Below are 14,966 nucleotides of genomic sequence, written 5' to 3' on the forward strand. Positions count from 1 at the left end.
TGCAGCGGACGAGGCCCGATCACCCACCAGGTGCCCTGGACAACAGGCGGCACAACAACGGGGTGACTGCCCCACGGCATGCTGGGATAACCACGAGCCCCAAACCCGAAGGGGAGGGGCCTCACACGGCTCAGGTGCTCCGGGCCTGGGTCGCGGCCTGCTTTCCGGAGAGGGAGCCCCAAGCCGGCATCCTCCCGGAGGCACCCCTCCCCGAGGCCCGTCTCAGGGTCACTGGCTCCCCACACCCCGCCACCTGCGGCTCCGGAGCCGCCTGGCCCTGCCCCCGCCCCCCTAAAGGACGCTCGCCCTGTGGGTACATCTGCCCGTGAACCCTTTCGTGGTCCCACCCATCCCCAATCCCATCGGACCTTCCCCGGCCCCCAGGGCAGGCCCTGGCTCCTCAGTCAGAGCTTCCAGAACAAACGAGGCTTTTAAAGTCGCTCCGGGATACAGCAAAGGGATAGTCAGGAGGCGGGGCCCGGTCAGGGTGGGGGGGGGGGGGCACTGCAGCTCCAGAGCTGGAACTCAGGGCGGGCGCAGTGTTCACAAGTTTACTTAGCAGGACCCCGTCCCAGCCCTGCTCATCCCAGCCCGGCCCAGCCCAGAGGTGCCCCCTGCCCCGTGCCCCCTGCCCCCTGCCCCTGCCCCCGCCCCGCCTGCCCGCCCGCAGCGCCCCAGCCCTGCTCATCCCAGCCCGGCCCAGCCCAGAGGTGCCCCCTGCCCCCGCCTGCCCGCCCGCAGCGCCCCAGCCCTGCTCATCCCAGCCCGGCCCAGCCCAGAGGTGCCCCCTGCCCCTGCCCCCGCCCCGCCTGCCCGCCCGCAGCGCCCCAGCTCTGCACACGCAGGGACAGCAGCTGGGGCTGAGCAGCAGATGGTGCCGCTCATGTGAATGGGGTTTGGCCCCGGCCGGGCCCCGCTTGGCCTCTCGGGAGGCGTCCCTTTCACGCGGGCGGAGGGGAGGGCCGGCCGGGCGGGAGGCCACGGACCGCTCCTCCCCTCTCCTCCTGCGACTCGCAGAGAAAAGAGAAATGGCCCCCAGGGGATCCTCGCCGGGACTGAAACCGCATTAATTCAGGAAATTCCAAATTAAGATAGGCGCCACCCGGTTAACCTTTCTCCCGAGGATTTGCATAGAGGTAAACGCTTCACACACTCACTTCCGAGCTTCCAGCTCCCGGCGAGTCCCTCCCCACCCGCCGGGGACCGAGGATCCAGGCCGGCAGGGCTGTGCAGGCTCCCGGTGGCTCCCGGCGGCTCCCGGGGCCAGCCCTTCCGACATCAAGACTGCACCCCTCTCCCCGAGAGGCCTCCCTCCGAGACGAGAGCTAAATCACCGCCCAGGCCCCGGCTCCCGGCCGGCCAGAAACTGCAGCCAGTGTGGCTCAGTGGTGTGGCTCCGTGTGAGCATCGGCCTAGGAACCAGGAGGTCAGGGTTCATTTCCTGGCCACGGCACAGGCCCAGGTGTGGGGCTCCACCCCATGGGGGCATGCGGGAGGCAGCCAATGCCGAGGGGAAGGAGTCCACGGGGAGGGCCGATGCGGGAGGGGAGCGGGCGGACACGGGGAGGGGAGCGGGCGGACACGGGGAGGGGAGCGGGCGGACACGTGGGGAGGGCCGATGCCGGAGGGCATTCACGGGGCCGTCTGTCTCACCAGCACATTCAGCCCAAGGCCGGGCCCACGCAGGTTCGGGTTAACCTGTGGGCACGGCAGGTAAACCCCGAAAGGCTGGCTTTCAGTCCGGCATCCGTGCTGTCCCGGGAAGTGGGCGGCACAAAGCGGAATTAGCACTTACACAGAATTATGGTTTACATGTAATCTCCATGTTCCCCCGGAGGGACAGAGAGCATCCGCCTGCTTCGGATAAAGAGAGGGAGGCGGACAGGGTCTCTAACTCTCCCGAGGTCAGGCTGCCAGTAGGCGGCCCAGACTCCAGCCCCATTTGCCAGCTCAAAGGGCAAGTTCCCTCCTCGAGTTCATGTTCCAGAATCACACCGCACGCCCGCCATTCAGAGTGGCTGCACCCATTTTTGTGGGGGTTTTTAAATGTCAGATACAGCCCTACCCAGTGTGGCTCAGTGGATAGAGCGTCGGCCTGCGGACTGAAGGGTCCCAGGTTTGATTCCGGGCAAGGGCATGTACCTTGGTTGCGGGCACATCCCCAGTAGGAGGTGTGCAGGAGGCAGCTGATGGATGTTTCTCTCTCATCGATGTTTCTAACTCTCTATCCCTCTCCCTCTCTGTAAAAAAAAAATCAGTAAAATAATTTTATTTTAAAAAATAAATAAATAAAGTGAGATGCGGAGTTTAATTGTAGAGGGACTCTCGGTCTTTGAAGAGCTGGGTAAGTTTAAGTCTGCAGTATGTGTACGTTTAGGGTACACAGGCGTCCCCCCAGGAACGAAAGCGCAGTTCAGCAGCCGGCAGCTCGATGCTGAAAACAAACGTGTTTCCATGAGCTCCGCCTTTGTGATCATCCCGTGCGGGTGTGCTGGGGGGGGGGGGGGCACCCCGCATGTCCTCCAGGCGACGCTCCATCCGCCTCGCCAGCAGGAACACCCACCGCCCTGCCTCCCGGGCCCCGGGGGCTTTCCCGGGACGCTGTCTTCTGACCCCGAAACCCCCGCTCCCCCAGACCCGACACCCCAGAAGGACCGGACCGAGCGCCTCCAGCAGAGGAGGGTGCGAGGAGCGTGGGCCCAGCGCGGCGCCGGGACTGGAGAGGAGCCCGAGCGCGGGATGGGCGTGGTCACCGCGGGGTGGGCGTGGTCACGGTGTTGGATGGGCGTGGTCAGTATTGAATGAACATGGTCACGTGCGGAACGGACGTGGTCACAGTGCGGGATGGGCGTGGTCAGCGTGGAATGGGGCGTGGTCGTGGTGTGGTGTGGGCGTGGTCACTGTGTCGTGGGCGTGGTCACAGTGGCCTCCAGGTGGACAGAGTGAAGCCCATCGTGGTGCGCGCTCCCCGGGCCCCGTGGCTGAGACCACCGGCTCCCGGCAGGCCCGGAGGCGGGTCCGCCGGGGGAGGCTCCTTCCGGGACCTGCGGAGGGTGAACTCGGACGCCACATCCCCGGAGGCCCGTGGAACCGCCCACCTGAGCGGCGGAGACTCGGGTTCTCCATGGCGCCAGAAGGGGTGGCCATGGGTCAGAGTGGAGAATGGGGGCTGAGACATCCGCCTGGGAAAGGGGCCTGGGGCTCAGGAGGAGGCGGCCAAGGCGTGCTGGGCTCTGAGAAGCGCCAGCAGCTCGCCAGCTCGGCCTGGGCTGCCTCTGCCTCCTCCGAGACCCCCAGCCCAGCGAGGCCGGGGCTGCCTCTGCCTCCTCCGAGACCCCCAGCCCAGCGAGGCCTGGGCTCCCCTCCCGCCTCCTCCGAGACCCCCAGCCCAGCGAGGCCAGGGCTGCTGGGCTCCCTTCCCGCCTCCTCCGAGACCCCCAGCCCAGCGAGGCCAGGGCTGCCTCTGCCTCCTCCGAGACCCCCAGCCCAGCGAGGCCAGGGCTGCCCTCCCTAGGCTCCCCTCCCGCCTCCTCCGAGACCCCCAGCCCAGCGAGGCCGGGGCTGCCCTCCCGCCTCCTCCGAGACCCCCAGCCCAGCGAGGCCGGGGCTGCCCTCCCGCCTCCTCCGAGACCCCCAGCCCAGCGAGGCCGGGGCTGCCTCTGCCTCCTCCGAGACCCCCAGCCCAGCAAGGCCGGGGCTGCCCGTGCTGGCCCCCCGGCTTCCGCAGGAGGAATGGCCACTTGGGGAGACCCCACAGCAGCCAGAAGTCACGTCTTCCCCGACATGGACAGGAGGGTGCACAGCTGTAACGTCGGCCAAGGGCCCTGTCCGGGTCCGAGCAGAGTCCTGAGGGCCCGTCCTTCTTGGATGGAAGGATCAGAGACCCCAAAGGCCAGCCCTTATGTAGCAGACGGGGTGTCCAGCCCCGACAGCCTCCAGCGCCGGCCCCGACGGGTAAAAGGACAAGAAGGCGCAAGCACAGGGGAAGGGGGTGGGCTGGTGGGGCCTGGAGAGCCACACGGAGCCGCTCAGCATCGGCACATCCCACCGGCATACGGCAGAAGGATTGTTAAAATGCTAACCCTGAGGCGAAAGCCATCCTCGCAGAGGACATGGTCACAGCACAGACCACGGACTCGTGTGCACAGCCACAAACACACACCAGCTCCGAGGCTTCCAAAAAACAACGTCTGGCCCAGCCGGGTGGCTCAGTGGTCGAGCGGCGACCTAGGAGCCAGGAGGTGAAGGCTCGATTCCCGGGCAGGGCACAGGCCCGGGCTGCGGGCTAGATCCCCAGGAGGGGGGCGTGCAGGAGGCAGCTGATCAATGATTCCCTCTCATCACTGATGCCTCTCCCCCCCCCCCAATCAATATAAAATAATAATAATTTCTGAGTTGCCTCCCAAGACAGGTGACCTTCCTAAGAATCCACCTATAAGCACCCCCGCTGTGTCTCCTGCTTAGACAGACACGCGGGCACCAATAAACCAGGTCCCCACCTTTCTCTTCCACGGCTGACAGCCGGAGCCGGGCTGTGCCATAAAGCCTGGCTCGGAGGAGAGGGTGGCGGGCAGGCCCTGGGCCGTGACCCTGGGGGTGCGGGCACCCACACAGGCCGTGATCGGGAGGGCTCCTGGGTGCGTTTTCCGGGGAATGTGAACACAGGACAGAACGGCTCCTGTTCAAACACCTCAGCGGTTTCACAGCCGAGTCATTCCCCATCGGGTCCGACGCCGGAAACGCCAGGACGGCCGCTCGGTGGCTGGGATTCTCGCCCGCGGCCGATCGGGACCCGCGGAGACACGGGGAGCCCTCTGCGCGGCCGCCCGGGCGGGGGGCGGGCGGGGGCAGGGCCGGCGGCGCTCGGGGTTAAAAATAGGTGGGCAGAGCACACGCCGGGATCTGGGTCAGAGGGGGCGGGATCGGAGCGAGCGCACAAATACCGGTTCCTCCGGGGCTGCCAGCGTTTTGCTCCAGAAGTCACGCTAAACACGGCCCTTTGTCTGCGAATTGTGAAATACTTTATGCACTAATAAAGAATGTGAGCCTCATTGTGTGCCTAACTGCACAAGCCTGCATTCGGCTTAATTGACCAAGAATAAGTCCTTGTTCCCCAGCGAGCGATCGGGTTACAGTCAACTCTTAAATATTAGCACTCGGACGGGGAGCCGAGATGCAGATAATGCAAAACAGAGATTATTTTAACCGGCCCCTCCTGGTATGCGGACATGTTCCCTTTCCCCTTCTCTTTTAACTCCCAATTAAACGCGTATGGCTGACGCTACGGCATTTGTGATAGTCGGAGGACGCCAGCCGGCGGGAAGAGTCTGGGGGGTGGGGGGGGGGGGCATGGGTCCCTCCCTCAACCTCTCTGCTGCTGAACTGGGGACCAGCTCCCCCGGGCCCAGAACAGCATCAACTCTTAGATGGTTGCCCCAAAAACTGGTTACACACACACACACACACACACACACACACACCAGACACACACACATACACAAACACACACACAACACACACACACAAACACACACACAACACACATACACACATACCAGACACACACATACACACACAACACACACCAGACACACACATACACATACACACACAACACATACACATACGCACATAACATACACACACATATATACACACACATACACACACCAGACACCCACACAACACACACACGTATACACACACATACACATACACACACCAGACACACACACAACACACACACCAGACACACACACACACACATGAGCGCGAGTGCACACATACACACACCACACACACCAGACACACACACAACACACACACACATACCAGACACACACACCAGACACACACATACATACATACACACACACAACACACATGCACATACAACACACACACCATACACACACACACCCCACACACATACACACACAACACACACACCAGACACACACATGCGGCTCTCTTCCTGGGCCTCTGCCTTCCAGTCACACTTGTGGAGGGTGGGAAAGTAATTAAAGGTTTGGGGCTGGAAAAGCCCTTTACCTCCTCCCACTGGGCTGGTGTAAACAGTGATGGCATTAATGTCAACAGCGACTTAATTACCCCGAGGAGGCAAGGAGGCGGCAGCCGCAGGAGGAACTTGAAAGTAAGAGCTGCCTCCTCCCCCGGTCATCGGCCTGACTGTCCTTCGGATACTTAGATTATTCATCAGCGGGACAGCCGGCATGGAGGACCATCCTCCGCCCACCGCCGTGGGCCGACGGCCCAGGACCGACGGACAATCTGCCCTCCGAGCCCCCGGGCCGTCCTTCCCGGAGGCCCCTTCCGCCCGGCCGGCCCGGCTCCTGCCGGGAACCTCGTCACGTTCGTCCCTGGACGCCGTTTGCTCTGGCCGAGGCCACAGCGTTATCGGAACCGAGCTCCAATGACCAACCACAGGCTCCGAGATAAGCCTCCTTGTGCAACAGAGGCCACAGCCACAGCCCAGCACCGGGGGTGACGAACACGCGGACGGGGTCCGTGTCTAATAAACACGTGCACTCATGCACACGCACACGCGCACGCACACACAGCGAGCAGACTGGGGCGGCCTCCTGGCCACAGCTACTGTCTGCCCTGATCCCAATGCATTGTATCCACCTTGGCCACAGGGAGGGGGGGCGATGACGGGAGGGGGGTATATGCCAGCCCCCCTCTCCCCTGCCCCCCCCGTCAGACTCTTCCCGTGAGGTTGGCATCCTTCAACTCCAAAATACCGTAACTGCTCTTTATGCTCCAACCACCTTTTCTGCCCCATTGGTGACATTTTTAGAGGGAATAGGAGGGAGGGAGGGACAAAGAAGGGGAGAGGTGAGGGGAGAATGGTTGCTGCCTACAAGCACACCAACCAGGGCTGGGGATGGAACCTGCAGCCACAGTGCGAGCCCTTGACCGGGAATCGAACCCACAACCCCTTGGTGTTCCGGCCGACGCTCTAACCGCTGAGCACGCCAGCCAGGACCCTAGCACCTTTCGAAGCAAGCCACCCGAAGGCTTCTGAGGCTGCTGCCCTCCGACCTTCACGAACGGCCCCCAAGGTCATCGGATGGAGCCCTCGGACACAGAGAAGGAACCTGAGACCCAGGGGTCCTGTGGGGGTCACCCCTCCCACTACAATCTTCCTCTTTTAACCCCTCGTCACCCCGGGCACAGCTCACAGACACTGTGAGCCCCGAGCGCACAGGGACATTGGCGCCCGGGACCCCAGTTTGAGGGCATTCCCAGACCTCCCCTCCCTCTCGGGTTCCAGGTGGGGAAAGCTGGCTCCCAACAGCACATGTTGGATACAAACTGGTGCACCAAGACCCACAGGGGCCAGGCCCTGCCCAGGCCTCCCCTCCGCCCCCCTCCTCCTCCCGGCGAGTACACACACACACTCCCGGCGAGTACAAACACACACACACACACACACACACACACACACAGCGAGTACACACACACACACACACGCACACACACTCACACTCTCCCGGCGAGTATATACACACACACACACCCCCTCTCTCTCTCTCCCTCTCTCTCTCTCTCTCTAAACTTCCTTCAATAATTCAATGCGATACAAGGAGTCCTCCAGGGCCCTTTCACGTTTTATGTTGGAATAAACTCCCGGTGACGCTGCTGGAGGGTCTAAATGAAGAAGGACAGTTTTCCCCGCCACGGGGTGCACCGGCCAGCAGCCCCGGCTCCGCGGCCTGTGTGTGCGCTGAGCCCCGCACTGCGGGGACCCCGGCAATTAGGGAGACATCCGATTTAATTATTGGCAGAATTAAAGGCGTGCAGGCCTGGCGTTCAGCAGCGCAGCCTCTCGGGCCCTCTCAAAACACATCAGTGCGGCCCGGCTGGATGGCTGGCTCAGCCAGTTAGAGCATCATCTCAACACAGCAAGGTTCCGGGTTCGAGCGCAGGCTGGGCACATGCAAGAAGCAAACAGTGAATGCCTGAGCCAATGGAACAACAAATGCACATTTCCCCCTCTTTTTCCCAAGTCAACTTTTACTTACTTATTTTCAAATATGTTTTTATTGATTTCAGGGGGGAAGGTAGAGGGAGAGAGAAGCATCAATGGCAAGAGAGAATCATCGATCAGCTGCCTCCTGCAAGCCCCCTGCTAGGGATCGAACCCAGAAATCAGGCCTTTTCCCTGACCAGGAATCGAACCCTGACCTTCTGGTTCATAGGTCGATGCTCAACCCCTGAGCCACGCCGGCCGGGCTCTAAAATCAATTTTTTTTAAAAGCATCACCATTGCGAATTGCATTCCTGCTGGTGTTGTGAGGAGGCGGTCCCATGGGTGTCCTGGCTACAACCTGGGACACCAACTTTTTTAAAATATATTTTTATTGATTTCAGAGAGGAAGGGAGGGGAGAGAGAGAGAGAGTGAGAGAGAGAGAGAGAGGGAGAGAGAGCCATCAATGATGAGAGAGAAATCATTGATTGGCTGCCTCCTGCAGGCCCCCTTCTGGAGATGGAGCTCCGCATGTGCCCTTGATAGGAATCGAACCCGGGACCCTTCAGTCCGCAGGCCAACGCTCTATCCCCTGAGCCACACCAGCCAGGGCTGGGACACCAACTCTTACCAGAGTCACTTCCCCCAGCCTGGAGGCCGCAGTCCCCACACCTGTTCACTCGGGTCACCCGGTGCCTCCAGGCTAGAGAGGGGTGCGCCCTCTCTCTGCCACCTCATGTGGGGGCTGGTGGGGGGCCTCACTCAGCACCCCACCTCGGACAGGAGCCCGGCCTCCCCTGCCCTGTCCTGACGGCTGTCCTGTCCCGTCCCGGGCCAGCCTGGCGCTCAGGGCTTTCCCAGAGCCTGGCTGGCCCCGCCCCCCGGCCGCCCTGGCCCCGCCCCCCGGCCCCCGGCCCCCGGCCCCGGACTGAGGGCAGCAGATGGGCTCCCACACGCAGGTTCATCGGGCGGCGATGAGAGCCGGGATCTGCCGCTCTGTTCTCAGATTTCCCCCGAAAACGGCTGGGCGGCCGATATTCCCGGCCGACGACAGATTTCCACGCTGCACTGAGCAGAGGCGAGGCGGCCGCCGAAGAGGGTCCGTCCTGCCCGGCCGAGCAGCCGCCTCCGCCTGTGCTCACCGGCCTTCCAGTGCACACAGCCCCCGACGCAGCCCGGCCCCGCGGCCCTGGAGGTCTCCCCGGGGCGGGTGCCAGGGGCCTCAGCTCAGACCCACCGACACGGGGCGCTGTGCCAGGAGCGTCAGCGGCTAAGGAAACCCACCAGGGCCAGCCCCGCGGCTGCGCTCGGAGCGGCTTCTGCTCTCAGACAATGAAAACAAAGTGTCAGCGTTTCAGACGCTGGCACCGTCCACCAACCGCAGCTCCACCAGCAGCCACTCCGCATGTCGGGAGCGAGGCTCCCGGCGAGAGGGCCCGGCCGGGAGCTCTGGGTGCGGCAGGCAGGAGGCCCCGGCCCGGCCCGGCTCTCCTGGGAGCTGGGGGCAGGCGAGCACCCGCCGCTCCCACCGCACAAAGAAACACCCCAGTGCTCCCCCCGAACCAGAGCCCGCACCTCTGCGCCTGCAGCCCGGCCGGTGCCCTCTCCCCTGACCTCTGACCCGGGGAGAGGAGACGGCTCCCTCGCCCTCAGATTCCTCTCCAGCCTCGTCTTTAACCTCTCGTAACCCCAGACGCCAACGGCACAGACGCTCCGGCCTCAGACGCAGGCACCGACGGGGGTTCTGGGTCCGCCTCGGCCCCGGGGCCCCTTCCCCGGACAAACCCCTACCGCCCGGCGCCCGGAATGACGACACTCACCTTCCGGCTCCAGCGTGGTGTCCTGGACCAGACTGGAGGGCCGGGCCAGCGCCAGGGTCGCCATGGTGACCGCCAGCAGGCAGCCGAGGCAGCCCCAGCGGGCCAGGGCCGTGGAGCCGGGGCCCCGTCCTCGTCCGCATCCCCGCGCGGACGGCAGTCCCATCTGCTCACCGGCCCTGCAGCATGGGCCGGCGGCGCTGGGCCTGGGCTCAGGAGACACGGCCCCGGGGGTCCCGCCGCGGGGACTGCAGCCCCTGGAGGAGAGAGAGGGGGTCAGTGCGTCTCCCTGCGCCCCTCCGGCACCTGCACAGGCCTCCCCTCCGCGCCCCGGGCCCCAGGGCTCCCCGGCAGGTGCACGCCCCGGGGGGTGGTCTGGGGGAACCCGTACTCTGCGGGGACGGCCCCTCTCCTGTCTGGCATCGCCTCCCGCCCGGGACAGCAAGCAGGAGCCACGTGACCTCGGCGTCCAGGGCAACGGGGCACCCTGGTGAATCGCCATGAACCTGGCCGGCCCCCGAGCTCTCCTGGCAGGGCGGGCGGGCGTGAGAAAACGGGATCCTGCCCGGCCGCACCGCTCGGACTGGGCGTCCACCTGGGAACCAGGAGGTCACGGTTCAATTCCCGGTCCGAGCACAGGCCCGGGCTGCGGGCTGGATCCCCAGTGCAGGGGGTGCAGGAGGCAGCTGGTCCGTGATTCTCTCTCATCAGGGATGCTTCTGTCTCTCTCTCCCCCTCTCCCTTTCCCTCTGACATCAATAAACATATTTAAGGGGGAAAAGAGCTGAACCCGGAGTGGTTGTGGGGAGTTATTTCCTCGGCGCCAGCTCCGAGGGGTGCTCGCCGCAGAAAGAATCTGGGGAAGCTCCAAAGCCCCCGCCCGTCCGCCATGTCAGGGTTCGTGTTCAGACGCGGCAGCGGGCCCCGGCCTGTCGCCACGGCCGCAACCGCGATGCAGCACACTCAACGCCGAGGATCTACAACGTGGCACGGCACGGCCAGATCCCACCTCCGGGATCGGGCAGCCCGGCCCGGCAAACGCGTCCCTCCCCGGCGGGTGACACGGCCGAGCCCGGACGCATGGCGCAGGGGTTACCGATGACGATGACGGTAAGTAAGCGGCTGTCACGGTCGTGGCCGGGCCGAGAGCGTGCAGGAGGCTCCCTGCCAGCTGCCATTTCGGAGCAGAGTCTGTGCCGGGGCACTCAGCTCCCACTGGGCTCTCCCAGCTGACCCCGGGCGGAGGGAGTGTTCCGAGCTTAACTTCCCCCACGGCCAGACCCCCCGGCGCAGAGCCGATCGCACAGAGCTCAGCAAATCTGATCACAACAACCAGGCTCTGTGCGCCACGAATGAGCCACGCTTTATAAGCCTGGGGCGGCAGGGCCTGGGGTTTAGTATAAAACCCCCGAGACCCATGCTCTCTGCACGCCCACGTGAGGGCTCACATTCTGACTGGGCTTCCACACGCGGCCGCCCCAGCGCGGCCGCGGCCGGAGGCTAACACGTGAGGAAGAGGCACTCCACCCGGGAGGAGAACACCCGCTCCAGGTACAGCCCTGAGGCGTGCGGTTCCCAGCACGTGTGAGCGTGTGTGTGTGAGAGTGTGTGCATGTGTATGTGTGAGTGTGAGTGTGTGTGTATGAGAGCGTGTGTGACATAAGATTGTGTGTGAGAGTGTGTATGTGTATGTGTGAGAGCTTGTATAAGTGTGAGAGTGTATGTGTGTGCATGTGTATGAATGTGAGTGTGTACATGTGTGTGAGCATGTATGTGTGTCTCTGTGTGTGCATGTGTCTGAGTGTGTGTACGTGTGTGACTGTGTGTGTGAGTGTGTCTGCATGTGTGCATGTGTGTATGCACATGTGAGTGTGAGTGTGAGTGTAAGTGTGTGTGTGTGTGTGTGTGTTTGCAAATAGCTTGCAGGATTTCCCCCAACCTTTTCCTTCCTCTTAACGTTAATCGCCTCAAACCATGATTCGTCTCTGTGTGTACACACACGTGGGCGGTAAGGCACATAGTCCTCACCGATCGCTCAGAGAAGCATGGGAATGCTCTGCCCCACAACTCCCCACAGCCTCTGATCCGGGCAGACGGCCCGGCGGCTCCCGGCCTCACCTGGCAGCCCTCACCTGCCACCAGCCCGGAGGGCTCCTCGCTCTGAGCAGGGAAGGAGCCGTGACCACGGCTCCGTCCGGCCACTCGTCCACCCACTGAGCCTGAACCAGAAACCGATCCAGCCCAGGTCCCCACCTGGCAGCCCCCACCCACCCTGGTCCCCTCACTGGGCACAGCCCGGCGGCGGAGGACCAGGCGGCAGGTCTGCCCAGCTCCTCGGGGGCCGGAGGGGACGCGGGGGTCCCGCCCGGTGTGGGAACACAGGCCCAGCAGCCGCGGCAGCCACAACCGGCCTCCTGCCTCCAGCACCATAATCCTCCTGGAGTCCAGGCCGCAGTGAAAGCGTGTTTATCTCCCTTGAAAGGGACCCCTCTCGGGGGCGGGAGTGTCATCGTGATGGATGGCTCCGGTGACCACCCGCCTCTGGTCCTCGCCCACCTCGGCACAGCCTGCCCTCGGTGGTCCCTATGGGTCTATATGGGCCCCTCCAGAACCAGGACATCCCCCAACCCCAGAACCTCAGGAAGGCGAGGGTGTGGGGGGCCCGGGGAGCGGTGTGGGGACACCCTCAGGACCTCCCACCCACGGAGCTCTGTCCATCCGCCTGGCGCTGAGCCCCAGGGCGCTTTGTTCTGGGGTTTCTATCAGGAGAGGGAGCCGTGCCCGGGGGAGGGGTGCCCGGGGGAGGGGTGCCCGGGGGAGCCGTGCCCGGGGGAGGGGCGCCCTGGGGGAGGGGTGCCCGGGGAAGGGGTGCCCTGGGGGAGGGTGCCCGGGGGAGGGGTGCCTGGGGGAGGGGTGCCCGGGGGAGGGGTGCCCGGGGGAGCGGTGACCGGGGGAGGGGGTGCCCCGAGGAGCCGTGCCCCGGGGAGGGGTGCCCGGGGGAGGGGTGCCCTGGGGGAACTGTGCTGGGGGGAGGGGTGCCCAGAGGAGGGGTGCCCGGGGGAGGGGGTGCCCCGAGGAGCCGTGCCCGGGGAAGGGGTGCCTGGGGGAGGGGTGCCAGGCCCCCTGGGGGCAGTGTTTCCAGGCCCAGCCTCCCTAGCACTGCCCTTCGCCCAGCCCTGAGCAGGGGAGGTCGCTATCCAGGGGTCACATGGGATGGGGCAGTGGGATGATTCCTCAAAAAACCCGAAAACTTAAAAAATACTAAACAAGGGCTGGCCGGGCCCCCACCCGCTCCCTAACGCCTGTGGGCGGTCCGGGACGCAGAGCCCCGGGACCGCGGGCACCGGGGTCCGGGCAGCGTCTCTGGCCCCCGCGGGCCTGGAGGTCCTGTTCTACGGGCTCCGCGCCGCTCAGAAATGTGCATTTTAATGGGCATTCCTGGAGGAGAGGCACTGATTGCGCTCCTTTCACACTAACCGGGCTTTTCACATGAAAATGAGCCGCCGGAGAGTGAGGGATTTGGGGCCCCGACACAATGGGGTTAGAGATGCTGAGGTTTCCCCAGCAGAGCGGGGCCCGGGTAAACGGCGGTCAGCTCCGAGGGCAGGTGGACGGACTCCGGGGAGGACGGCGCGGGCGCGGGGCGCAGGGCGCCGGGAGGGTGCGAGGGGCGCGGGGCGCGGGGAGGGGGTGCGAGGGACGCGGGGAGAGGGCGCGGGGAGGGGGTGCGAGGGGCGCGGGGAGAGGGCGCGGGGAGGGTGCGCAGGGCGCGGGGAGGGGGTGCGAGGGGCGCGGGGAGGGTGCGCAGGGCGCGGGGAGAGGGCGCGGGGAGGGGTGCGCGGGGCGCGGGGAGAGGGCGCGGGGAGGGGGGAGCCTGTGGTCGGGCCGGACCCCGCAGGAGGTGGTGCGGGGCCGGGGGAGCGCAGTGGGGACCCCGCGCTGTGGGCGCCGTCGGGACGCGGGGCGGAGGCGCAGTCGCCCCCCGGCACCGGGCGGCGGCTCCGAAGTCGCAGAACCGAAGCGCCGGGCCCAGAGGGTCCCCCCCTCCCCACCGCTCCAGCCGCTCCTCCCGGGTTCCCGGGTTCCCCACACACACACCGCCGGGCCCGGAGGGACGGGGCAGGCGCCCCCGGCCTTGGAACCAGGGACCCGGAGATGCCCTCAGAGAGCGGACCTGCGGCTGAGTCCCGCGGGCGGCCCGGCCTCCCCGCCGGCTTCGGGTCCGAGGGTCGCGCCCGCGGGGTGACAGGGGCGGCGGCGGCAGCGCCCCCCGAACCCCAGCGCCCGTGCCCCCGGCCCCGCGCCCACCTCCCCTGGCGCGGCGCCGGCGCCCGCGCGGCGATTACCTTGAATGGCAGCGCTCCGCCCGGTCCGGTGCCCGGGCCCCGTGGGCGGGACGGAGGCGGGACGGGGTCCGGGGAAGTCCAGCAGGAGCGCGGGCCCCGGTCCTCCAGGCTCCGGCTTCACGCGCGCCCGGGGCGGCGGGGGGCGGGCATGCCGCGGCGCCCGGAGCGGGGCGCGGGGCGCGGGGCGCGGGCGGGGGAAAGGGCGGGCGGCCCCCAACTCCGCTCGCAGCGCGGCCCGGGGAGCGGGGAGCGGCCGGGAGCACGGACCCCGCCGGCCGGGAGCGGACGCAGCGCCGGCGCCCTCGCCGCGCAGACCCCTCGGCGCCCGGCTCCGCGCTCCGCACCCGCCGCTCGAGGACCCGCACCGCCGCCTTCGCCCGCCGATCGGCTCTGCGCTGCCCGCGCCCGCTCCCCGCCGCCCGCCCGCCCGCCCGGCCCGCCCGCCGCCCGTCCCGCCCGCCCGCCCGGCCCCGCCCCTGAAACCCGAGCCGCTTCCCGGACGGGGCGCCGCTCCGCCAATCAGCGCCGCCCGCGCCGCGGCCCGGGCCCCAGCGGCCGGAGGGGGGCGCCCGCGGGGGGACAGGGCCCCGCGGTCCCGTCCACCCGGGCCGGCCTGACCGGAGCTGGGCCGGCGATGCGGTTCGTGGTCGCCTTTCGAGCCAGAGAACCCGGACGGGACCCGCCCCCCCAGACCGGGGGGCCGCGCGGGCGGGAGGGGCTCCCCGCGGGGAGCCCGGGGCGCACGGCCACGCGGGGCGGGAGGGGCCCGGACGGGTCTGCGGGACGCGGCGTGTCCGTCCGCGAACAGC

The 14,966-nt window shown here is 66.2% G+C and overlaps 1 protein-coding gene across 9 annotated transcripts in view; it reads right to left on the reverse strand.

The window, feature by feature from the left end:
- Nucleotides 1-14,596, reverse strand: part of FGFR2 (fibroblast growth factor receptor 2) — a 75,966-nt gene extending 61,370 nt beyond the window's left edge. For 7 of the 9 annotated variants that reach the window (XM_045576129.1, XM_036423057.2, XM_036423056.2 and 4 more), the window contains exons 1-2: nucleotides 14,158-14,552; nucleotides 9,815-10,068 (exon numbers count right to left, since the gene is read on the reverse strand). In XM_045576129.1, the coding sequence (XP_045432085.1) occupies nucleotides 9,815-9,977 (163 nt within the window). In that variant the 5' untranslated portion in view covers nucleotides 9,978-10,068; nucleotides 14,158-14,552. Of the gene's footprint in view, nucleotides 1-9,814; nucleotides 10,069-14,157 lie in introns of all 9 variants that reach the window. The other 2 variants (XM_045576133.1, XM_045576132.1) reach the window with 2 other exon arrangements.
- Nucleotides 14,597-14,966: the final 370 nt, after the last annotated feature.

This window comes from Pipistrellus kuhlii, unplaced genomic scaffold (genome assembly GCF_014108245.1).
Source record: "Pipistrellus kuhlii isolate mPipKuh1 unplaced genomic scaffold, mPipKuh1.p scaffold_m20_p_75, whole genome shotgun sequence".
Taxonomy (NCBI): domain Eukaryota; kingdom Metazoa; phylum Chordata; class Mammalia; order Chiroptera; family Vespertilionidae; genus Pipistrellus; species Pipistrellus kuhlii.